Source organism: Eriocheir sinensis, chromosome 53 (assembly GCF_024679095.1).
Source record: "Eriocheir sinensis breed Jianghai 21 chromosome 53, ASM2467909v1, whole genome shotgun sequence".
Lineage (NCBI taxonomy): Eukaryota > Metazoa > Arthropoda > Malacostraca > Decapoda > Varunidae > Eriocheir > Eriocheir sinensis.
In genome coordinates, this window is record NC_066561.1 from 9,928,041 (window position 1) to 9,952,522 (window position 24,482).

At 42.7% G+C, this 24,482-nt stretch overlaps 1 protein-coding gene and 1 long non-coding RNA gene across 7 annotated transcripts in view; both read left to right on the forward strand.

The window, feature by feature from the left end:
- LOC126983360 (protein tramtrack, beta isoform-like) overlaps positions 1-24,482 on the forward strand; it is a 76,948-nt gene that overhangs the window by 36,602 nt on the left and 15,864 nt on the right. Inside the window, exon 5 of one of the 6 annotated variants that reach the window (XM_050836095.1) lies at positions 19,977-20,735. The exons of the other annotated variants lie outside the window; for them this stretch is intronic. Coding sequence (XP_050692052.1) covers positions 19,977-20,456 — 480 coding nt within the window. The 3' untranslated portion in view covers positions 20,457-20,735. Of the gene's footprint in view, positions 1-19,976; positions 20,736-24,482 lie in introns of those variants that run through there. 6 annotated transcript variants of the gene reach the window in all.
- On the forward strand, positions 2,766-4,551 carry LOC126983365 (uncharacterized). Its single transcript, XR_007735817.1, has 2 exons — positions 2,766-2,882; positions 2,961-4,551. It is a non-coding gene; the product is annotated as an uncharacterized LOC126983365 (long non-coding RNA).

Here is a 24,482-nt window from a genome sequence, read left to right on the forward strand (position 1 = left end):
CCTTATTAATCTCATGATGCTTGGGAAAGAAAACTAAAGGAACAAGAGAAGAGAAAGAAAGAATTACGAAACAATCTCTTCGTATGCGGAAAACTTACTGAATAGTCTCATAATGTTGGGAAAGAAAACTATAGGAACAAGAGAAGAGAAAGAAAGAATTACGAAACAATCTCTTCGTATGTGGGAACCTTACTAAATAATCTCATGATGCTTGGGAAAGAAAACTATAGGAACAAGAACAAAGGAAGAGCGATTTAAGAAACACAATTTATTCCTACAGTCACGCCGATGAGTACCTAAACTACCTCCAGATTGCAACAAGACAAAGACTCCCCTAATCAAGAAACAAAATACCTCTTCATACGCCAGTCGAATCAAAACCAGATATAATTATTGAAAAAATTCAGACCCTCCCTAAAAACTTCGCTGTATTCGATTGCCAGTGTCACAAGCTCTCCCTTCCTAAGATAAAATCAAACAAAATCTATTCCCCATAAAACTTCCTTGTATTTGATTGTCAGTGTCACAAGCTCTCCCTTCCTGAGATAAAATTAAACACACAATCTATTCCCCATTAAAACTGCCTTGTATTCGATTGTCAGTGTCACAAGCTCTCCCTTCCTGTAATTAATTTCAACACAATCTGTTATCCTTACAAATTTGTGTATATTCTAATTCCACTGTCACAAGTTCTCCCCTTCTTCGTCACTCCCTTCAGATAAGTCCCAACTCTACCTGTCGGCCAAACCCCCTTCCCTGCAAGCTTTCCATGAACCACTCATACTAGTTCATTACTTAGGCAACGTATCAAATTTATGTTGGTAATTGTATAACGCAAGTAGGTCAAAATAAGAGTAAGTGGAAGTGGAGTTTGTGGAAAAAGATGCAGAAGAAGCCTAAACGTTTGTGAAGGTTATGAATATGGATTTTAACGAAAGCGAATAACCGTTTAGGAGCGACTGATGGTTTTTGAGTTGGTAATAATTGACGCTTCTTACTTTGGGAGAGCTTGGAACATTGCCTCAAACCACCATCATAATAACTAAAAAGAGGAACATATGTGAGTAAGCGATGATACAGTAATTTCCCTCTTATATTTTTGAGTTGGTAATAATTGACGCTTCTTACTTTGGGAGAGCTTGGAACATTGCCGAAAACCACCATCATAATAACTGAAAAGAGGAACATTTGTGAGTAAGCGAAGAAGATATCGTATTTTGCATGTTATTCATATACCACTGGGGCAAGAACCCTTAGTGACCTGAGTTTACCTTCGTTTATATCAATTACTTTCTACTTGAAGGTGAGGCGAGGAAGGACCGGCCCGGGAAAGGTGCTGTGTAGACATAAAGAATACAAATAGCGTGTGTTTGTGTGTGTGTGTGTGTGTGTGTGTGTGTGTGTGTGTGTAGTCTTAGTCGTGATGTTATAGTGCTTAGAATATATTCCCTTCCTTGTATACTAAATCCCTCCATCCCTCCCTTCCCCTCCACCCTTCCCTCCATCCCTCCATTTCATTCTCCATCCATTTATCCATTCCTCCCTCCCTCCATTCCTGTATCCATTCCCATTTATCTCTCCCTTTCCCTCCATCAATCTCCCTCCATCCCTCCCTAGTCCCTTCATCCATCCCTTCCTCCAATCCTCGACCCATCCTCACACACGCTACCTCTAGGAACTCGGGTTGTCTCTCTCTCTCTCTCTCTCTCTCTCTCTCTCTCTCTCTCTCTCTCTCTCTCTCTCTCTCTCTCTCTCTCTCTCTCTCTCTCTCTCTCTCATAACTTTGGATAATGAGCAATTCTCTCTCTCTTTATCGGTGTCTCACAAAGCAGTGTCTGTCTGTCTCACACTCATTAGCTTCGTAGAGACAAAGTTAAAAGCTGTATACAAAGTGACGTAATGAAGCATACGAGACAAAACACTATCGGCGACGCCAATGTTGATCCCCTACGACCCGTCCAACCCCACCTCTTGTTTTGGGATCAGAAAGGACGACCTATAAAGCATCCAGGAGTGTTTGTTAGGAAGGGGATCGGCGGGTCTTAGGGGAGGGACTTTGCCGGCGTCTATTCGTACCGTACTACCTGACATACTGCTATACATTATACATGCGTAGGTACATACATTTATATTTTTCGAGTCTTGCGTCATGAGTTGTGTCTGTCTTCCTCCGTGTGTTAACTTACGTACGTGAGATAAATACATTGTGAGAGGTACAAGAGTTAGAGAAAGGAGAGATGTACGTTGTGAGAGGTAAATAGAGTTAGAGGAAGGAAGAGGTACGTAGGAAAGGAGAAAGATTTAAGAGACAAGAAAAGGTTGGAAAGGAGTGGAAGGGAAAGCGTTAAGAAAGGACGGGAAGGGAAACGTTTTGAAGAAAGAAAGAATAGGGAAGGAAAAGGAAGCGAAGTGAAGTAAAAAATGCAGAGACAAAAACGTTTATCATTAATTATTTCTCATGTAACGTTAAGTAGAGAGAAAAAATGGATATTTATTTGTTTAGAGTTTTCCGTTCCGTGGACTTTATGATTTCTCCTGTTGTATTTCCTTTAGGGTGATGTTATGCGACAGGGTGAAGACGAGACGTGATAATTTTTGGGGAGCAATGGGTGAGGTGAGAGGGAGGCAGTTTTATGTGTTGTTTTTGTGTTCCATCCCCCTCTCCCGCCCTTCAGTTCACAGAGGGACGTGGCTGGGGAGAGCTGCTCAATTGTGTTCGCTAAAGGAATTTCCAGTTGCATTACTTAACCGGTGTGTGAATAAGTTTGTTGATCGATTGACATTTAAAAGTAGAATCGAGTTCGTAAAGGAATTTCCAGATGTCACGTAACCGGTGTGTGAAACAGTTTGCTAATCGATTGAAATTTAAAAGTAGAATTGAGGTCGTAAAAGGGATTTCCAGATATAACCGGTTTGTAAATCAGTTTGCGAATCGATTGAAATTTAAAAGTAAAATTGAGGTCGTAAAAGGGATTTCCAGATATAACCGGTTTGTAAATCAGTTTGCGAATAGATTGAAATTTAAAAGTAAAATTGAGTTCGTAAAAGGGATTTCCAGATATAACCGGTGTGTGAAACAGTTTGCTAATCGATTGAAATTTAAAAGTAAAATTGAGGTCGTAAAAGGGATTTCTAGATATAACCGGTTTGTAAATCAGTTTGCGAATAGATTGAAATTTAAAAGTAAAATTGAGGTCGTAAAAGGGATTTCCAGATATAACCGGTTTGTAAATCAGTTTGCGAATAGATTGACGTTTAAAAGTGGAATTCTGGTATGACGAAAACAAATGGCACTACTTGGTTTGTAAAGAATAGTAACCGTGATTGAACTGGACTCGGTAGTTGCAAAAATTAGTGTTCTTATTGATGACACTCAGTAGTTTGACGAAGTAAATTGATTATATGTTAATTGACTCACGGGTAACAATAGAATTATGATAGTACTTATGATTCTATGGGTTGATGCACTTATATGATCTTGCAGTAACAAATAAACTGGATTCTGGGTTGCAAAAGTATGATATTTTTCTTTCTTAATTCTTTGGTCGTTGATTTCGATCCAGCCACCAGTGTTGTGTTCGGTAGACGTTGAAAGGATTGTATCAAGAGCGCGTCGTCCAAGTTGAATGTAGGAATATAATTGTACTTTCCTTTTTTTCTCTATATAATTTTTTGATAATTTTCCTGGATAATGGTTAGACTATTAGATGATTTTCTATAATTCTTGGGACATGTTCATGGATAGTGTTCATAATTTTGCACAGATGCGATTTTTGGAAACGTTTTTCATAATTCTTGGGACATTTTCATTGAGGTTGTTCATAATTTAGCTCGGATGCGACTTTTGAAAACGTTCTTTATAATTATCGGGACATTTTCATGGAAGATTTTCATAATCTAGCTCAAATGCACCGATTGGGATTTTTTTATATACTTCTTGGGACATTTTCATGGATGGTGTTCATAATTTAGCTCAGATGCGATTTTTGGAAACGTTCTTTATAACTTTTGGGACATTTTCATGGATAGTGTTCGTAACTTTGCTCAGATGCTCTTCTTGTAATCATTCATTCACCGTTGTGTTGGCATACGTATATTAGCCAGTGTTTCCGTTGTTTATTTCACCCTCTATGTTTGTGTTGGTAGGGGCGAGACCCACAACTGTAGCCGAGTGAACCACTGTAGCCGCGTGTCAGTCAGTCAGTCATTCAGTCCATCAGTCTGTTTCTTTTGTCGACTTTCCTGAAAACTGTGATGATGGTGAGAGGAAGTGAATGGCCAAGAAACTCACAACTGTAATTGAATATACTACTAGAGCTAATTTGACGTGGATGATTATTAATGCTTCTGTTACTAGCATTATTTATTTTTTATATATATATGTAGTGTGGAATTGTATAAAGCACGTGTGATGTGTTACACTTTCGTGGGTCATGTGTTTGCCTGTCTGCTGCGTGTTGGGCTGATCAAGTCCCCGAGGCAGGCAGGTGCAAGTTACCTGATGATACGTTATTGGGTTTTTTTTCGTAAATAAAAGGATCACGCGAGGAAGCACTTTGGTTTACTTCCCTACCTGACATTTTCGAGACGTAACCTTCACAGTCTTTAGGAATATTGTACTCAGTCATGCACTTACACTTTGGTTATATTATAGGTAAGGCAAAGGAAGGAAAACATATGGAGCGTTCTAGGAAAACAATTCTAAGTGGACCAAGCGAGAACATAACAATATACTTTACTACTTGGTGATTTTGACATTGAAGTGTAAATGCTGATGTCCATAGTGATACAGAGTTTGCCAGCGTCTGGGTTCAGGGAATGAAGGGCTTAGGGAAGGCGCCTCACTCTCCTTCCCTTTTATTACCCTCAGGACATTTCCCTTCCCATCCCATATTGGCTACTCACCCCCCTGAGAGCCATGGCACATGAACATTACTCCGTGACGAAAGGCAAATAGATGCTTGTGGTAATAAGTGTCTTCGCAGTCGTAGGGTATCGCTGGGATGTTGGAATGGCAGTGTGTCAAATCGGCGACAACTCCTTGAGATTGAATCAAGGATTATTAGCTGCATAGTCCATGGAAGCCTATCCCGGCTACCACAAAACCAACCCTGCTCGCCAGGTTGTTTCTGAAAGAGACAACCCAGAGTGGAGGAGGCCAAGGGAGCGCCCACAAACCTCGTGGCTAGAGCAAGCCGATAGATCCTGCCGGGAGGTACTTGGCATGGGAAAGGTGTCTGCAGGGAGATGCTTGGAGGAACCCCCGGGATGGCGTCTCGGGGTGATCGATTAATTGGGTCGTGCCGTGTAGCTCGTGCCCTCAGTGGCATGAAGTGTCTACCTGCCACTTAGGTGAAGGGCGTTGAGGATTTTAGGGAAGTGGTCTGACTGTCTCGCCCTCGCCCAGGAGTGCCGCGTTTTCTTCCTCACCTGAATTACTTTTTTCAAGCGAAGGACTTCCCGGCGTGGAGGCGAAGGAGTGGACGGTCCCACCCATCACGCCCCCTTGACAGTTCCTCGGCTTCCCTTCCCGCCTGAATTGCTCCTTTTCATTACGTTACTTTCCGTGTGTCGGGTAATTACACGGCTAAAGGGAAGACGCTGTGTGGGGCTGCTCTGGGCGAGGTTAATGTATTCTTTGGCACGCCGACTGTGTGTGTGTGTGTGTGTGTGTGTGTGTGTTTAAACAATGTGGGACGTTAACGTATAAACAAATTATTCATGTGTACGAAACGAAAGAAATTCCCATGAAAAACGTGATGCTTTCAAATTATATTATTACGAGAATTGTTTTGCGGTCGTGATTTTTTTTTCTACACATATTTATTTATTTTTTTGTCCCTTTGCTTGTGCGGTTTGGATGTTTACATGTGTGTGTATGTGCGGGTTCTTGTTATGTGTACACACGGTCTTTGTCCTACATGTAAACAACAGGATCTTACCCAACTGGAAAGAGTAAACAGGACGTGTACGAAAATCACACACACACACACACACACACATACACACACACACACACACGGCCGTTGCTGAGGGAGCCCCGTGGTGTTCGGCCTTCACACACACACACACACACACACACAGACGCGCGCACACACACGGCCACCACGTCTTAGGTGTTTAGTTCGTCCTGAATTTGGCCTCGCCTTCGCCCTTCCCCTCGCCCTTGGGAAGGCTGCAGGGCGTGAGGGAATGAATAACGTGACAGGGCGACACACAGGAAGGGGAAGGGAAGTGAAGGGGAGGAAGGGTCAGTGTATACGTTCTCTGGTTCTCGCTCTCCGTTCTTTCAAGCATCCCGTTCTGCCGTTCTTCTGTTATGCGTTGATAAGGGATACAGTGTTAGATTTCTCCGTAACTCGCATTATCTTGGGATTAACGAGCTGGAGGATTTGCGTGGGGTGAGGGAGAGAGAGAGAAAGAGAGGGGGAGAGGATGTGTGTGTGTGTGTGTGTGTGTGTGTGTGTGTGTGTACGTAGAGATCGTGCGTGTCTGTGTTTCGAGGCGTGCCGCTGTGTGTGTGTGTGTGTGTGTGTGTGTGAGCCAGCCAGCGACGGAGAGCGTGCGGGAGGGAGACAGGGGGGGAAGGGGGCGGAGGGAGTGTGTGTGTGTGTGTGTGTGTGAGAGAGTGTGTGTGCGTGCGTGCGAGCGGCTGCCCCGGGTTTCTGGCTACGGCTTTGGCACACGCTACCTCACTCCATCTCGCTGAAAGATGAACCGAACACAGCGGAAAGAAGACAGCTGTTTTGCGTTCCACGTGGAGAGAGAGAGAGAGAGAGAGAGAGAGAGAGAGAGAGAGAGAGGCGCCGTACGAAATCTGGCAAGTAGGGTCACGTACTCTACATAATAATCGCGCATGAGAGGACGCTTCATGCATAGCGGCGCGAGGCGGGCGTGACAAGGATGCTGCGTGGCGAACCCGGCGAGGGAGAGACAAGCCGCGATAACGATGCAAACAACAAGAGTACTATGCTCATGAGGACGACGGGAAGAGAAACAAATGAATGAATGAGGAGGAGGAGGAGGAGGGGAACGTGATGAAGGAGGAGCAGGAGGATGGTGATGCCTTAAGTGGTAGTAGTTTTATGTCGTTATGTGTAAGAGTAGTGTGCCCGGCCGGGAGGTGTGTGGGGTGGCGGCTGAGCGACTGTTCTGTTTCAGGGAATGGGCGATGGCTACCGGAGGCACTGTCCCCTATGTGGGAAGGGGTTCGACCAGCCCTACAACCTCCAGCGCCACATCCGAACACACACAGGCGAGCGGCCGTTCCCCTGTCCTTTCTGCCCCTATGCTGCCTCCGAGCGATCCCACCTCAAGTCCCACGTCGCCCGCCGCCACCGCATCGAGTATGCCTCATGGGTGGACTAGCTACAGCCCTGCCTCCCCCGCCCCACGGCCCCGCCAGCAATACTCTCGTACTTGCGTCTGTTGAGAAAATTCGCCGTCCTGGGAGGAGCTGGCTGGAGCTGGATTCTCGCAAACGAAGCCACGAGGCACGGATTCGGACGCCACGGGGATTGTTGACACGCAATCACCTGCACGCAAACTTCCACACGCAAAACCCGGACGCCGAAGCCGAAGCCGTAGCAAACAGCCGGGCCGGGAGCCGGTTGTTTGTTCAGGGGCGGGAGGAGGGGGAGCACGGAGCGGCGGGGCTCTTGTTTACCTTGAGAGAAAACGATCACCGCAACGGCCACTCGCTCGGCCGTTCAGATAAACCAACGTAAACACGACACAGGGACGAGGGAGCCGCGTCGCCCGGCGTGGGGGTGCTGGCGGCGGCGGCGGCGGTGGTGGTGGAAGCTGAGGCTGTGCCGATGTATCCGAACGTTGGGTGCGTGTGTTCGTGTGTGTGTGGCGCACGCACACTCTCGCCAGGTGCACGCAAGCGTCAGGGGTGGGGGAACCGCGTGGGGGAGGCGAGGCTGGATCAATACAGTGGCGGCCCCGCGCGGCTGTGTGGGGCTGTGGCTGTGGGGCCGCGTCAGGCCTACACCAGCCCTACAACACAAGGATCTCACACTGGTCTGCACACACTACACTAATGTTTAAGGGTAGCCTAAAAAGAGATGACATTTGTTTATCCCTCTGCCCGTTTTCTTTTGATTCACGGATCTAATAATTATTGCAGCTTTGCGTAGGACACACACTCAACAAGGGAAAGCTTTTGCGTAGACTGTGAAGGCCTCGAGGCACGTTTAGCGGAAACCATTATAATCCCATAGGCTGTTAGTGAACGTCTCGGCGTGTCAGGGAACCATTACTCTTACAGGACAAACCACACAAAGAGAAACCAAAATATATACGTAATACAACCACCAAGCACAAAGGAAAGGCAAAATAAAGAAATAAGAAAACAACTAAATCTTACCTCAGTCCATAAAACCATAAAAGCAGTCAGATTACCTTTAAAAAAATCGAGAAAATAAACGAAAAAAAATGCAAGCAACGTTTTCATGAAGCCAACACAACCGCATGACATTGGGAAGTTTGGCTCGTGTGAGAGGAACGTTTGTAAGTTAGTGAGTGACTGTGATGTGTATGGGAAGGTTTTGTGAAGTGTAGGGACGTATTGTAACCTATTTTATGCCCCGTCTGTATAAATTCCACCACTACGACAAAACACAGGTGAAAGAAGAAGCATTATTAGACTGTTTACAAGAGTTTCTGATCATATGTTTAAGCTATCTGTGGTGGGAAGGCCTTGTGAACTGTAAGGACATACGAGTAACCTATTTTATGCCCCGTTTGTATAAATTCCACCAATACGGCAAAACACAGGTGAAAGAAGAAGCATTATTAGACTGTTTACAAGAGTTTTTGATCATATATTTAAGCTATCTGTAGTGGGAAGGCCTTGTGAAGTATAAGGACGTATTGTAACTTATTTTATGCCCCATTTGTATAAATTCCACCAATACGGCAAAACACAGGTGAAAGAAGAAGCATTATTAGACAGTTTACAAGAGTTTCTGATCATATGTTTAAGCTATCTGAGAAGAAGCATTATTAGACAGTTTACAAGAGTTTCTGATCATATGTTTAAGCTATCAGTGCCCTGACTAAGAGCCGATTTCACAGTCCAACACAGTGTCTTCGTAACAGCCCGAACCAAATTATAGAATCCCATACAATCCAAAATGGTGAGGTCTTCGATGCCACACTAAATACACAAGACTTTTCCTGTATAGTTTCATCAAATTTGTGAACTTAAATATAAACACTAGACACTATACAAGGAAATTTAAAAGGCTCTGGTATTGGTTTGGGAGCTTACTAACCCGTCATGGGGAACTGTGAAACTGGCCCTAAAACCATTCCACTTAAAGCGAAAAAACACATGCAAATTACTCTAAGGCAGCTCACACCTCATCCCCTTTATAGAGAATCACATTAATACACACGTGCAAGGGTTTATGGGATCGAGTATTTGAACCATTTATACCCTGACTGTTAATCTACTCACCACTCATCCCCTATACTGAATCCCCCCCCCCCCCCCCCCACACACACACATATCCAATATACAGCAGCTTTCGGGTATAAGGTACACTCCATTAATCCGTCTAAATTAAATGTTCTCTCTCATCCCTTATCCTCATCGATCCCACACTTTCACAGACGCCAGGGCAGTATAGGGGTATAAGGGATTGAATTCTTTGAGACATTTATACCCTGATTTAAGCTTAACACTCTTCGGCAGCTTTCGGGTATAAGGGATTGAATTCTTTGACCATTTATATCCTGACTGTACACTCCATTCATCCGGCTAAATCTAAACGATCTGTCTCGTCCCTTATACTCACCGATCCCACAGTCGTAATGGAGCCGGAGACGTTTAAGAATACCGACCTTACACATACAATAGGGCAGCATCGGGGTATACGGGGCAAGCATCAGGGTTAGGCCAGCATCAGTATTGACTCCACAACCTCAGGGCTTACCACACCCTCTGGGATATTCTTTTTTAAAACAATATATTTAGAGAGAGATAAATTGTACCCAAAAAAATGTATTAGTCCAACCCTTGCAAAACTCCCTCATACGGAAAGTTATTATTGATAGTGTGTGTGGCAGCTTAGGGAGAGAGAGAGAGGGAGAGAGAGGGAGAGAAGGGGAAGTAGAGGGGATAGGGAGGAGGGAGAGAGAACGAAGGGGAGGAAAAGAGGAATAGGTAGGAGAGAGTAAGGCAAGTGATGTAATTAAATCCAGTAATTTGAAGCATATTTTTAAAGTTAACTAATGGTAGAGTATAGGAACGGCAGCTGTGTGTGTGTGTGTGTGTGTGTGTGAGAGAGAGAGAGAGAGAGAGAGAGAGAGGGGAGGGGGGGTGATGGAAGGCTTGTGAGAGTGGAAGGGAGAGAGGGAAGGTATGAGAGAAGGGAGAGGGGGTTGGAAGAGTGATGGGAGGCTTTTGAGAGTGGAGAGAGAGGGAGAGTGAAGGAAGATTTGGGAGAGGGAGAAGGGAGAGGAGTAACGAGGGTGAGGTAAATTGAGAGAGGGAGTATACAGGGAGAGGAAAGCATACGAGAAGAGGGAGAAAAAGGGAGAGTAAGGTAGATGATATAAAGCTTCATATTATTAGACAGTTCGCCGCCCAAGAACACGTATTTGACAAGGCTTTCGTAGGAGTTGTGGGCATTTCCAGGGGTAGTTTTATGACCCTGGTGGTAGTTTGACCCTTCCTCTGTACCGTGAGCATAAACAAACATTCATTAGAACCTGATTGATGCCCCCTTTGACCTTTAGATATTGCTGATGTGAGAAGGCAAAGTGTCTTGTGATACCAGCCAAAAATGTGTCTTCCTCTTCCTCCTCCTCCTCCTCCTCCTCCTCCTTCATTCGTGTCCTCTCCCTCCGAAGTCGTTTTCATTATTGGTTAAACCGTCGCCGAGCCTTGTGGGTAAAGCGAACCAATTATTGAACCACCCGAGGAGAGAGAGAGAGAGAGAGAGAGAGAGAGAGAGAGAGAGAGAGAGACTATGCCCAAAAAGGATACATTGATCTGGATAATATTACCTTTTCATTTTTCTTCTTTTACTGTTTTACGTTTCTAAGTCTCATCTTTTTCGTATACCAAGTCCACACAACCATCAACTCCACCACACACACAGAACACCTTCCTACGTTCACCACACCAACCACCAACCACCACCACCACCACCGCCACAGTATTACTCTAAACCCATTCATTAACGCTGTGAGAGAACGGATAGAATGGTTGAAAGCTATATAAGGGAGTGGTTTATACTGTGCCATCTAACTGTCGAACTTCTTCCTCTGTAATTCTGTATCTCTCTCAATTTCTCTCTTTTCTCAGCTTCTCGCTTTTCTTTCTTATTTCTCTACGTCATGTATCATCGCCCTATACATTGCCTCGTCTCTCCCTTCTTTCAGCATCTCCCTTTTCTCTTGTTTCCTCACCATCTCCTCTCCAGCATCCTTTATCTCGCCTTCTGTACTTCCTTATCTCTTTTGTAACATTACCTTTTCTCTCTGCTTTTTTTTCTTATTTCTCTACGTCATATATCATCGCCCTATACATTGCTTCGTCTCTCTCTTCTTTCAGCATCTCTCTTTTCTCTTATTTCTTCTTCATCTCCTCTCCAGCATCCTTTATTTCCTCGCCCTCTATATATTTCCTTATCTCTTTTGTGACATTACCTTTTCTCTCTTCTCTGATCTTCTTATACTCTTCTCTCTTCTCTTCATCAACTCTAGGAGCCTGTATCTTACTCCCTTTTACATCTCTCTATCTCTACTGCAACATCACCATATCCACCACCACCACCACCACCATCACCACCACTACTACCACTACTACTACTACTACGATTACTACTATCACCAACATCAGTAATACCACAATCGAAGCATCCATCCATCTTGCCCACCACAGACAACTCCCCCAGACGCTGCGCTTAAGTTCCTGATAATTCGTGCTGTTATACTATTACTAAAGAGCGTAACCAAAGCGATCTTACTAGGCTGTACGCACTGAGGAGATATGTTTCGTTCGTTCACCGGTGTCCTGAGTTACGGTGAAATAAGGGAAAGAGATGAGGACGTGTACTTATATAGGAAGGTGATGTTGATGATGGTAATGTCATCCGGTAGGTATTTTTTTTTTTATTATTCTCTTATGTTCTAATTAGGTTGTTGCCATTGGAGTCACTGAAGAGTCTTTGTAGAAAAGTAGTTACTCTATTTTGGGCATTAAGTAGGACAGTAATTCACATACAGGAGTTTTATTTTAATTCTCGTTCTCCCTTAAGCGAAGTATCCAAGAAACTGACCCAGAAATTCATGTACAGTGGGAGTTTTGAGGAGGAGGAGGAGGAGGAGGAGGGACATACTTAGTTAAATACACGGTTGGTTTGTATTGCGTTTGTATACTTCCCCGAGTCCTATATTAAAGAGCTTACTTCACACCACCCCAACCATTTGTTATACCCGGAAAAGCAGGGGGCCAGGAAGGTAGAGGAGGGGGATTAGAGAAAGCGGGAAGGAAGGGAATGGGAAATGGATGCATCAGGGAGGAAGGAAGATTGTTCAAGGAAGAGCGTTAGGGGAAAGGAACGTAGGAAGGAGGGAGACTGAGGGAAAGAAGGGAAGGGAACGAGAGAAGGGCGTTACGAAGAAGGGATTGAATATGCGGAAGGAAGAAGGGAAGAAGCTAGAACAGAATAATCTAAATGAGAAGAATAGGAATGTAAGGATAGTTGAGGGGAGGAAAACTAAGGTTGGAAGGGAGACGAGAGATGATAGAACGAATAGAAAAACTGAAGATATGACAACTTGATGTGATAGGAAATATAAGTGAAGTAAAGAGAGTGTAGTCAGGTCTGAAGTACCCATCTCACCACCCACTTGCCCCTCCATAACCCACAATACGCTGACTTTTCATAGTGTCTGATCCTCTATACGCCTCGAAAGGGTATCCATCTCTTACGCGACTGGTAACACTTTAAGATCTTTCCTAATATTAATTTCTACTCGTGAAGTAAGGGAGTGATATGCATTAATTTGATACTATTAGAGAATCTCCATAAGCTATGCACGAGAGAGAGAGAGAGAGAGAGAGAGAGAGAGAGAGAGAGAGAGAGAGAGAGAGAGAGGAAGTTTTCGCAAGGTGTTCGATATATCCTTCCCCCTTTGCCTTCCCAGAATAGACTGAACCTGACCTGGTGTGTGTGTTTATTCTCTTAAGGCTCTTCCTGTAAGGCTGTTGTTCCTTTTGTGTGTTCCCTTGGTGTTGTTCCTCCGCGCTGGCCTGAAGGGCGTAAGGAAGTGAAGGACTGGAGGCAGGCGTGATGGCATCTTTGTTAGCGTGACGTGGCGCGCTGAAGAGAAAAATGAAGGTTGGAAATTGATGAATGATGGAAGACGGGAAATTGAGGAGAAAGTATATGAAGATGTAGGGTAGAGGAAGAAGACTGACATGGAAAGTTGAGAAATGGGGAAAAAGTGAGGATTCTGATGGACGGAAACTGGAAAATTGAGAAAGTATGAAAGTTGGAAAAGATAAAACGTGCAAAAACTGGAAGAAGAAGAGGAAGAAGACTGACGTGAAAAGCAGAGAGAAAGGAAATGGGGAAGAAAGTGAAGATTTTGATGGACGGAAACTGGAAAATTGAGAAAGTATGAAAGTTGGAAAAGATAAAACGTGCAAAAACTGGAATATAGGGTTTAAATAATACGAAACAGATGAAAGGAATGAGAAAAAAAACTATAAAAACAACAACAAAAACATTCCCAAGGATCTTCAAGGAGAAACACGAAAAAAATAATGAAAAATAGCAGAAGGAAAAAGCAGAAATATTTAGTGGAAATAGATAGAAAGAAAAAGAAATGTAAAAAAAAAGTTATCGTGACGGAATGAGAAAAAAAGAAAGAAATGCTACTTCTCATTTCAACACTAGAGGGCAGCACTTGTCCTTCCCGATCCCTTTGTATGGGGTTCAATCTCTTGCTCCAGACATGGGGGCGAAAGAGTACAATGCTGCCCCCTATGAACAACCAGCTTGAAAATCCCCCCACTGGAATCCGTTGTTATTTTCTTCTCTTCTGTCACTCGCACAAAGACTCGGAATTCAACAGTAGGAGAACGAAGTAAAATAGTTAGCAAATCAGCCTCGTGGAGCGCTTAACCGGACGTCTTCCTCCCCACGTGTGATGTACAAGACTGACATTTGAACGTTCGACGAGGAAACTTTACGAGCTTAAAAAGAATATATATAAACACGTAGATTAATAAAGGCATAGTATTTACATCTCGGGAGCAAAAAAAAACATTACAATTCTTATTTTCCAGCACAATATTGTACTCACGATCTTCTAAACATTTATAATTTTGACTTCATTGTCATCTTGTTTGTGTGAATGCGAGGAACGAGCACCGCCGTCATTTCTGGGGTGATATTCAGTGTTGCATTTTTTTACATATATCAGTATTGGAAGGATTTGTTAAGCGAATGGAAATAATAAAGGAAATAAAGGAAAATATGTGTGTTGGGTTTTCTTTCCTTCCTTCCTGGAGTCTACAAAACGATCTGTATGGATGAAGACTTTTTTTTTTTTATATATAATTGACGTACTGTTCCTCTCTTGTTTTACTCTATATCAAACTGAATGACGGACAAAACAAATCTTCTACTTTTCTTTAATGAAACGTTAGACAAATGAAGAAGCTTTAAGCAGACTAATTTGACAAAAGAAGAATTTCCTTTTTTTGTATTCTCTATCCCAATATAAAAGACAAGAAAGAACAAACCATCCCATTTTTTTATGAAGCTGAAAACTGACCAACCTCAAATGAAAACAAATGAAAATGAAATATGTGACTGATTATCTCCTAACTCTTGGGTTCCTATCTGACTCTCTCTTGATCTTCTGCTGCGGTACTTGACTTGTGACTCACTGGGTTGACTTGCTGACTCTCCTGCCCTGCTTGACTGCCTGCCTGCATGCCTGACTCACTGACTGACTTTACTCCGTTCCAGCGACTCTGAAAGAAGCAATGATCACTCTATGGCAACAGCTCCGTTACAATGTTCCTTTAGACTATTATGACCTGTTCCCTTGATGTTTTTTTTCACCCGCAAGGGAATATAATGTAATCAGATGTGCTATTTTCGCCATCAAGGGAAAATGGTGCAGTTATGTTTCGCAGAGAAGTTGATAATGCACCTTTTCACTTCATGCTGTCACGATAAAGGGGTCAGGAACAGAGGAACGAAGCTGATGCCAAAGCGTGAACATTGTATTTGAGAGTCGCAGGAACGGACAATAAACGGTTCTATGTGCCTGACTTCGGGGAGAATGGACACACTTAGATATAATATAGTTTTGTGTACATTATAAACAAGGCTGATATGACTGTGTATATACTCTTGACATACATTGATTAGGCTGATAATTCTTGCAAAATACAAATGGATACATAAATAAATGAAATGAAGACTGGAAAAATATACAGAAATCAAGAAGTTTGTTGAGAATACATAAACTGCCAAAAAATATGCATAATGACAAATGGATCTTGACAAATAAATCAAGAATGGAAAAAAAAAAGTCATATAAAGAGCTATTAAATAAAGTAAGAGTAAATTTGTGAGTGTTGAAAGTAGAAAGAAACATCATTGGTAGCAAGAGTTGAGGTGAAATTTGCTACAGGTCACGTATGAAATTAATGAAGTGGAGGAAGCTCTGAACGTGCCAAGCAACACGTTCTCAGACATGACTCACTGAAGACGAGCAGAGAAGAAAGTTCGCTCGCACTGGAAGAAAACGAGGCGCTGTACAACATGTCCTCCCTTCGTAAACTATAATAAAATGCAATAATAATAATAAAAATGATAATAGTAGTAATAATAATAATAACAAAAATGATAAAAAGAAAAGATTCATGCATATAATTATTTACTGGAAGAAAATGAGACCTTGTATAACATGTCCTCCCTCCGTAAACTATAATAATAATAATAATAATAATAATAATAATAATGAAAAGAATAGTAGTAATAGTAATAATAATAATGATAATAATGGCAATGATAAAGTAAAGATTCATGTATATATTCACTCTAAATCCCCCCAATCTCTATTCCTCCCTCCCTCACCCATTCACTTACGTATGATTTTATATATAGATCACACGCACACAGCAATCACTATGTACATTTGAGCACCGCAGCCAACATGGATCAAGGTTATGCATAGTGTGGCAGCCGTGTACAGAGGCCTGACTATAAACACTCCATCCCAGCGAGTCTTGAAAACGGTGCTCAGACGATGGCAAAATCAGAGTTGCCAAAATATCGTACTCGGCTCATTGCATTTTTTAGTTTCTGACCGATAACTATTGCAAAAAAGAACGAAAACCATCAATATTTAACAGTTTTCACGCTAACTTTAATTTCCTATCGCTATTTGTGTGGTTACGACAGTCTTGGAGCCTAAAAATGATAAATGCAATGTTCAGAGTACGACAATTTGGCAACGCTGGGCAAGATCTTCACTCCCTAACCTCGAACCTGTTTATCGTGACAGCATGAAAGTGGACCGTTGCGTCACTCATTCATTTCTTTGCCTTAATGGGCCACTATTATCAATCAACTATGAAGAATTGACCAAAAAGAGAGTGTTTGAGAGTGTATATTTGGGGTAAAATATATAAATTACGTGTTATATAAAAGAGGTTAAGGAAGGGTATGATGAAGCTCTTGCCATATCGTGAACATTGTCTTTTATCATAATTGCTGGAAGAGGAGACTTTAGTGTGTTTTGGGGTATAGCCGGACCTAGTTATTATATTTATTTGTTTATTATTTGGTTTAGGGGACCTGGACTTTTTAATTCTAAGGCACACTGAGACTGCATTGGTACATTCTTCACGCTTACTGTCCCACGCTGTGTTTTTTTTTTTTTCCTTCCTGTACATATACTTACTTGGTGTGTTTACTACGATATGACCTCCACGTGATTATGACCTGACCTGACCTGTATTGTTGTTGTTGTGATATCTTCCTTTTGCTGTATTTTTTTTTTTCTTCCTTCTCGGCCTCGTCTTACTACTACTACTACTACTACTACTACTACTACTGCTACTACTACTACTACTACTACTTATTCTTCCTCCTCCTCCTCCTCCTGCTTGCAACTTTCTTATGTATCTTTTCAACCTCGATTATCTGCTCTTACCCCGCCCACCCCCCGTCTCTCTCTCTCTCTCTCTCTCTCTCTCTCTCTCTCTCTCTCTCTCTCCTCCTTTTCCGCTTCCTCCAACTCAATAACTTTCCCTCCTCACTCGAGCGGTTCTTTTCACTGCTGACCTTGAACCTTCGACAGTGACACCTCCTTTCACTTCTCCCCCTCCTCTCTCTCTCTCTCTCTCTCTCTCTCTCTCTCTCTCTCTCTCTCTCTCTCTGGTTTTCTCCCTTCCTCCCTCTCTCCCCCCGTTTTCTCTTGCTCTTCTTTTCCCTCCCTTCCTTTCTCTCTCCTGTTTTCCCTTTCTCTCCCTTTCCCTTCCTGTTTCCCCTCTCTCTCCCTTTCCCTTCCTGTTTCCCCTCTTTTCCTTTCCCTCCCCCCTGTTTTCCCTCCCTCTCTTCCTTCTTGCCTCCCTGTTTTCTCTCCCTTTCTCCCTCCCCCTGTTTTCCCTCTCTCCCTTTTTCTCACCCCTGTTTTACCTCTCTCTCTTCTTCCCTCCTCCTGTTTTCCCTCTCTCTCCCTCCCTGTTTTCCCTCCCTTCCTCCCTCCCCCCTGTTTTCCCTCTCTCTCCCTTCCTCCCTCCCCCCTGTTTTCCCTCTCTCTCCCTTCCTCCCTCCCCCCTGTTTTCCCTCTCTCCTTCCTCCCTCCCTGTTTTCCTCTCTCTCCTTCCTCCCTCCCCCTGTTTTCCCTCTCCCTTCCTCCCTCTGTTTTCCCTCTCCCTTCCTTCCTCTCCCTGGTTTCACTCTCTCTCCTTCCTCCCTCTGCCCTGTTCCTCTCTCTCCCTTCCCTCCCCCTGCTTTCTCTCCCTTGTTTTCCCTCTCTCCCTTCTTCCCTCCCCCTGTTTTCCCTCTCTCTCTCTCTCTCTCTCTCTCTCTATCTCTCTCTCTCTATCTCTCTCTCTCTCTCTCTCGCTCTCTATCTCTCTCTTCTCTCCTCTCTCTCTCTCCTTCCTCCCCCTCCCTTTTCTCTCTCTCTCTCCTTTCCTCTCCCTCCCTTTCTCTCTCTCCCTCTCTCTCTCTCTTCTCTCCCTCTCTCCTCCTCTCTCTCATACTTTCACATATCTCTTTCTCTTCCTCAATCTCTTGTCGCGTATTTTTCCTCTCTCTCTCTCTCTCCTCTCTCTCTCTCTCTCTCTCTCTCTCTCTCTCTCTCTCTCTCTCTCTCTCTCTCTCTCTCTCTCTCTCTCTCTCTCTCTCCACTTTCTCTTCCTCATTTTTTCTCTTCCTTATTTGTCTCATTCTTCCTGTTTATTTTTTTTCTTCCTTCTCTTCCTCCTCCTCCTCCTTCTCTCTCTCTCTCTCTCTCTCTCTCTCTCTCTCTCTCTCTCTCTCTCTCTCTCTCTCTCTCTCTCCTCTATTCATCTTATTTCCTTCCTTTTTTCTCCCCTTTTCATCTTTCACTTTTTTTTCTTATTTACTCCTCCTCCTCCTCCTCCTCCTCCTGTATAAAGATATCTCTCCCTTCTCCCTCTTCATCAATTTACCCTTCTTCCTCCTTTTCCTTCTTTCCTTTCCTTCTCATTCCTTATCAATTGACAGCATCTTCTTCTTCCTTTTCTCCTTTCTCTTTCCTCCTTTCTCTCTCTTTCCTCACCAAATGTCATCTTTTTCCTCCTTTTTCTTTCTCCTTTTCTTCTCTTTCATTAACAACTGACATCATCTTCCTTTTCCTTTCCCCTTTCCTTCTCTTTCTTCATCAGTCTCCCCTTCTTCCTCATTTTCCTTCTTCTTTCCCTCTTTTTCTTCATCAGTCTCCCCTTCTTCCTCATTTTCCTTCTTCTTTCCCTCTTTTTCTTCATCAGTCTCCCCTTCTTCCTCATTTTCCTTCCTCCTTTCCTTCTCTTTCTTCATCAGTCTCCCCTTCTTCCTCATTTTCCTTCTTCTTTCCCTCTTTTTCTTCATCAGTCTCCCCTTCTTCCTCATTTTCCTTCTTCTTTCCCTCTTTTTCTTCATCAGTCTCCCCTTCTTCCTCATTTTCCTTCTTCTTTCCCTCATTTTCTTCATCAGTCTCCCCTTCTTCCTCCTTTCCCTTTCCCCTTTCCTTCTTTTTCTTCATTAATTTTCCCTTCTTCCTCCTTTTCCTTTCTCCTTTCCTTCTCTTTCTTCATCAGTCTCCCCTTTTTCCTCCTTTCCCTTTCCCCTTTCCTTCTTTTTCTTCATTAATTTTCCCTTCTTCCTCCTTTCCCTTTCTCCTTTCCTTCTTTTTCTTCATTAATTTTCCCTTCTTCCTCCTTTTCCTTTCTCCTTTCCTTCTCTTTCTTCATCAGTCTCCCCTTCTTCCTCCTTTCCCTTTCTCCTTTCCTTCTTTTTCTTTGCCATTTTCCCCTTCTTCCTCCTTTTCCTTTCTCCTTTCCTTCTTTTTCTTCATCAATTTTCCCTTCTTCCTCCTTTCCCTTTCTCCTTTCCTTCTTTTTCTTCATTAATTTTCCCTTCTTCCTCCTTTTCCTTTCTCCTTTCCTTCTTTTTCTTCATTAATTTTTCCTTCTTCCTCCTTTTCCTTTCCCCTTTCCTTCTTTTTCTTCATCAATTTTCCCTTCTTCCTCCTTTTCCTTCTTTTCTTTCCTTCTCTTTCTTCTTCACTCTCCCCTTCTTCCTCCTTTTCCTTCTTTCCTTCTCTTTCTTCTTCACTCTCCCCTTCTTCCTCCTTTTCTTCTCTTTCCTCACCATTTGACAGTCTTCCCTTACCAACCTTTCCCCTTTCACTGACTGACCAACTGACTGACTGACTCCATGACTGTACAAGACTGACAAAGGACTTATTTTTTGTAGGGCTGGGAGAATGTCCGTCCTGGGGCCCTCATCCCTGTGGTGGAAATTCGCCATCCCCCCTCGGCCAGCTCCCCCACCTCCCTCGCCTCCCTCATCTCCGGAAACACCTCCATGTGCGCTGCCACCCCTGTAGCCCCCTCTGGCAGTGCCTTCTCCCCTTACTCCAGCAGCGGCACTCCCAGGGGCAGCACGCCGGACCTGGGGCAAGTGGCGCCCTCGGATAAACAGGCTTTCATGTGCCCTGTGTGCGGGAAGCAGTTCGGGCAGCCATATAACCTGCGCAGGCATCTCACCACACACACGGGTGAGCGCCCCTACCGCTGCCCGCACTGCAATTACGCCGCCTCGCAAAACGTCCACCTGGAAAAGCATATCCGACGCATTCACCTCAACCTCCAGAACTCGCAGAGCGCTGGTACTCACCCCGCCGGCCCTGCTCACACGTGGGCCGTTAGTGAGCCCACCTCGCTGACCCCCTAGACACACACACACACACACACACACACACTCACGATATAAGCTTGACTATGTCCTTTAATAATGCACTTGAATTAGCAGCATAACAGAAGATAACACACACTTAACTTGCCTTTCCTCCTCTTCCCTTTCCTCTCACTCTTTACTGATTTTCCTCCTTCTTCTCCACATCTTACTTCTTTTATTCTTCCCTCCCTCTTCCTTTCATCTTGTCTCTCTCTCTCTCTCTCTCTCTCTCTCTCTCTCTCTCTCTCTCTCTCTCTCTCTCTCTCTCTCTCTCTCTCTCTCTCTTCCAGCAGAACACAACACACTATCAGCACAATCAACACAACACACAGGAAACATTACCATAAATACATGTGACTATGACTTACAGTGGCTAGGTTTTGAGGCTAAGATGAGGAGGCTTCTGTTATGTCTTAGCCCAGGTTGTTCTGCAGCAAAGAGCGCTCACCAGTTAGCCCGTTGAAGGGAGGTCTCAAGATTACGTTTGAAGGTGAACTGATGTCATATTGGCCTCAAGACATAGAAATAACATTGTCTCTTGCTTAAAATAGGGTGTCTGTATGTGAGGGAAACTTTTTAGATTTGTTTCCAGGGCCGTAAATATAGTTATGTATCTATTACTGTATTTACTCATGCAAAGGTCGATGTTTAGTGAAGATCAATCCGTCCAAGGCTTAAACATATTTGAGAATGTTATACGAACACCCAGAAATGTAAAATATCTTAAAATTGTCCTGAAAAACAAGTTAAAATATTGAATCCAACACAAGTATATACAGTTTTTATGAAGGAAAATCCAAGAATCTGCCAACCAGGGTGATATTTGATATGTTAAGGAGACAATCAATGTATTTAATGTATTGCGTATGCCCGATATGCCAGAACCCTTTTATCCATGCATGTGTGAGGTGTATAGGAAGGTTCAGATTGTACTATACCAAAATGTACTTATAGCAATATTTTTCTACTAATGTATATGTGTTGAAGTACTACTATAGAGGAATCAAATATATAAAAAAAGAGATTCACATTATTTTCATATTGTATCTTATTTATTTATTATCTAGTTTTAGGATCAGTAGATGACCCTAGGGAGTGGATCTGGGTTTTTTTAGACAGTTTATTATTTATTCTGCATGATATGATGAATTATTTACAGTTAAGTTTGTCTAAGTTGGTCGCACAAGATTCTCAATGCCTTCGTGTTGGGGCGGCCGATAACAGAGTCCGATGATCGCCACGCTATCGTAAATAAGGGAAACATAGATTAAATTTCCTCTATTCTATGATTTCTCGTCTTTCGAATAAGGGAAATGTAGATTAGTTTTCTCTGCCCTAAAATTCTGCGTCTTTCGAGTAAGGGAAACGTAGATTAAATATCCTCTCTCCTAAGATTTCTTGTCTTTTGAATATGGGAAATGTAGATTAGTTTTCTTTACCCTAAAATTCCACATCTTTCAAATAAGGGAAACAGATTTAATTTCATCTACTCTAAGATTTCTCACCTTTCAAATAAGGGAAACGTCGATTAAATTTCCCCTACCTTAAAATTTCTCGCTTTTTGAATAAGGGAAGTGTAGATTAAATTTTCTTTATGACCTGGGATTCCGCATCTTTTGAATATTGGAAACATACATTAAATTTTCTCTACCCTAAGATTTCTCACCTTTCGAATGAGGGAAACGTAGACTTAAGCTTTCTTTTAATCCTCGTGGCGTTAATTCCTCCTGTGACGTTCATCTGTCTGTGCTCTGTGGCTGCCCCCTCCGCCTCCCTCTCTGCCAAGCATTCCCAAGGGCGCCCATCCCTGCGGTGCGCCGAACCTCTTGCTCAACAAACACGGATCTGTCACACTCTCAGCTTCACATTGAGAATTTTGCTGTTGTAGCTTTAAGGATTCGGACAAAATTTAGTACGAGTTTATGATAGTTTGTACAGATGTTATGAGGTGTTCTTAGTGCCGTGAATAGGGAAATAGAAGCGTTGGGGGGGGTGTAACATTCCCTCGACCAGTGCTATACATCGTTAGTTTTTGTTGTAGATATGTTCAGTATTCTGAGGCTGATGATACTTAGGTGTGAACCATGAAATCAGTTTATTACTAATGAATCCTAGATTATTACTGAAGACCGTTTAGTTTAGTGACTTCCCTGTGTGTTGTTGGTCAGAAAGTTGATGGGAAACAAATGGAATCAAATGTACCTTCTATTATATATGCACGCTAAAGAATAAAGAAATATAAGTTAGCTGTATGCTGTCATGTTAAGAGTTCTAGAGGTGAAAAGATGAGGCTGTAAGTTTGATATTAAGTTAACATTTTTTTCAAACGGTAGAGTACGATTTTACACGACTCACAGCGACACACAGAGGACGTCTCACACACCTCACAGATCAAACAAGTACCTTAATATGCATAGTTTAGAATATATCGTAGTCACAGAGAGACAGCCGAGCAATTCACAGGCTTAGGTATTGACGATGATTAATGTTAGAGGGAACGGTGGATTTGTTTATGTTGATGTGTGAGTGCGGTATGTAAAGGGACTCACCAAGGTTTAGTTTATTGTTATTGTTGTTATTATTTGATAGTTTATTCAGAGCCACAGCCTTACGCGATGCACACGGCCAAGGGAGGAAGGCTGCGCTGTGGTGTGGCGGAATTTTCTTAATGTGTCTGTTTATAGTTTTTCGTTTCTGGTTTCTTTCTCTCCTTTTGTTACTGAAGGTCTGGTACGTTGTCGAGAAGGTTTTTTCCCCCCTCATACTTTCCGAGTTATTCATATAAAAAATGTGTTGTTTTGAGTGAGTTTGGATATGTTTCTGCTTTATTCTGATCCCCTGAAGTTTTCTAGCAAAATTACACGTGTTTTTTCTTCTTTTTCAACTGCAGTCCTTTCCTTAAGAGTCAAATTCACCATACTGTTCGTTTGGAGGTTGATTTTATTTCTATTAATATTTTGATTATGGTATCTTCCTTGAATCTTGACCAAGCAAAGTAAGTTATCATAGGTGTGTCCACTCAACATCCCCTTAAAACTTTGTGATTTTCCTGCTCATAGAATTTACGCTTAATTCATGCACAAACATTCTTCCCTCGGACTTTAAAACGCTAGGATATTCGAGGGTCAGTAAGGCTACTTAAGTTAAGCTTAGTGGGAGCGAGGGCTTGTGTCCGGAAGATTTATTTTGAGTGCAAGATCTTACAATACCACAATGACCCTGTTTAGCTACTTCTAAAAAAACTAATTTAACCTGTCCGCTGCGATTGGCATGGATTTGGCTTTCACTGGTAGCCTGGTAACATACATTCCCAGGTCTTTCTCTGCCTCTGTGGTAGATAGTGGAATGTTTCCCATGTGGTATTGGTGTGCTGGATATCCTCTCCCAAAGTGCATATTTCTTCACTGACTATTAACAGCCACTTTTTGTTCCATTCCTTTAGCTTGGTGATATCTTCTTGTAGGAAATCCAGTCAAGGGGTTAAAATAAAGATAAATATGTTTTCCTTCTCCTTCACATCTATCGTCTGAATCTCACTATTATCACAATCTCACATTATAGATAAGAAAATGCATAATGGTATATCAAACTTACTCCAGCGATCGTGGGTTTTTAGGTGAACTGTGTAGTACAACATATTGTACTTAACATGTATACAGATAAATCAACTTTTCCAGGCTTTCATAGTTGTTACTAGAGTGTATATAATCAGCATCTTAGAGAGGAAAATATAGATTAAGACAACTAATATCCTGTACATAGATATTTATATTACTGGACATAGCTTATCACAATGTAGAATAGATACATATATATACACCCATGCGGTAGATGTGCAGTATTCCCGCAGTTAGAGAATAGGGCCGCTGAGCCTGTCTTCCAGTGATAACCTGTCGGTCTCTGGCACAGAAAGTATTTGTACATCATGAATTTGTTCTTCCCGTGAAACAAGTTTTTATTTGATTTGAATGTTTGTTTATTGTTTTGATGTTCTTGTACATAAAATTATTAAAAGAAGAGTGA